General features: G+C 34.5%; 1 protein-coding gene across 1 annotated transcript; it reads left to right on the top strand.

Moving 5' to 3' along the window:
* The first annotated feature begins 376 nt into the window (after positions 1–376).
* LOC114340594 (chondroadherin) lies at positions 377–1,519 on the top strand. The gene has a single exon (XM_028291360.2). It carries the CDS (start codon positions 514–516, stop codon positions 1,408–1,410), a length of 897 nt encoding a protein of 298 aa, XP_028147161.1. The 5' UTR covers positions 377–513; the 3' UTR covers positions 1,411–1,519.
* Positions 1,520–1,726: the final 207 nt, after the last annotated feature.

The raw sequence follows: 1,726 nt of genomic DNA, 5'->3' as shown, positions 1-1,726 counted from the left end.
ATTTAAAAAATCATCGATTACGTCATCACGCCCAGATGGATGACGTCACTAGTATGAAATCTATATCAAAAAATTGTAATTTAAAAATAAAAATCGACCTCTCTCGGCATTTCCTTAAAATCTAATAACAACTGCCAAATATCGAGGTGGACTGTGTTCTTTGGCCCACCCTGTATAAATAAAGAAAGCCAACATAATTAGTTTTAATTTTAGCGTACCTATAAACCTATATAATCTTCTGACAAAAGGGGGCGCAAAGATGAGTCTTGCACCCCGGCGCCGTGTATGGTTAAGACGGCCCTGGCTACGCCCCTGTGCTGGCGCCTATGTTATCACATTCGTATATCACATTGATATAGCATTCGCAAGTATTAATACACGGCATTCATAAAAAATTAAAAGACTACTCTGTGTCAAGATCCATTATTAATTATTTCATTTGTGACCTTTGATCTTTGATAAACCCGATCATCATGTGAAAATTAAAATCAGTATTCTCAGTTTATACACACAATGTTTTTCCAAAGTGTTGTCTTCTTGTTTTGTGTTTATACAGTGTACCCCTGCAGTGACATTACCTTTAACAACGTAAATGTTACTCTGAAAGGTGCTAAAGACATCAAGGAAATAACAGGATGTTTCGAGCCCACAGAAGATTTAATAAAGGTATCCTACATCCAGATCATCAACCAAAATATTCCTGTTATAAAAAGAAACGCTATAAACAGTTTGCCGAAGCTCATAGACGTCATTTTGGAGGAAAACAACATTACGGACATCGAACCTGGAGCTTTTAGAAATCTTTCAATGCTTTATCTGCTTAAAATAAGAAATAACAACATTCGAATGATTCGCGAAGGTGTGTTTGCTGATCTACCACTTACAGAGCTAAATCTGATGAATAACAGCATAGAAATCATTCATCCAAATGCTTTCGACAACATGCCTAACTTAATAGTGCTGTCCCTCAACGAAAACAAAATTACATCTCTTTCTAATAATTGGTTTAAATCTAGTCCCAAAGTGGGAAATATTAACTTGGAGAGAAATTATATATCTGTCATTCCCAACAAGATATTGCAAAACATACATGGAGAGCATATAGTGCGAAATATTACCATTCTGACGAATATTATGTTAAACGACAACACCATCCATAAAATTGAAGATGGTGCTTTTAATGGGCCTGAAACGCTGGGTTGGTTGTTTTTGCACAGAAACGAAATTGGCGAAATAAGTGAAAACAGTCTGGGTTCTCTGAAGACCATCGAATGGGTGAGACTGGATCATAATAAACTGAAGTGCGTGCCCGACAAACTAGTGGAAATCTCTCCTAAAATAGTGTACTATCTACAATCGAATCCTTTATCTGAAATGTGTATAAATAAACTCAATATAACTGCTGTTTAATAATTTATAACTAGTTGTAGTTGGATCACTAATTGTAAGGAATTTGACATCATGACATCATTACCTTAAGCTAAAAATAGTTATTTACCAAATATATTTTTATAACGTATATATATTTTTATTAATTAAATCTACAAAATAAAATTTCCAAAAGTGATAAGAAGTTGAGGATTGTTTTTTAGGATACGAGCTAATTGAAAGAAACATGTATACAGGGTGGTTCTCATAGACCACAGACTAGACATATTTTTGAATATAATCGGATTTGAAATCCTGAAAATTTTCACTTGGGAGAGGGCGACTCGCGCGTTATAAA

The sequence above is a fragment of the Diabrotica virgifera genome, chromosome 5, assembly GCF_917563875.1.
Source record: "Diabrotica virgifera virgifera chromosome 5, PGI_DIABVI_V3a".
Lineage (NCBI taxonomy): Eukaryota > Metazoa > Arthropoda > Insecta > Coleoptera > Chrysomelidae > Diabrotica > Diabrotica virgifera.
Note: the sequence above shows the minus strand (reverse complement) of the source record. Positions and strands in the feature narration are given on the sequence as shown.

Excerpts from the sequence above, each read along its gene's own strand:
- LOC114340594 (XM_028291360.2), top strand. The coding sequence starts at position 514 with ATGTTTTTCCAAAGTGTTGTCTTCTTGTTTTGTGTTTATACAGTGTAC.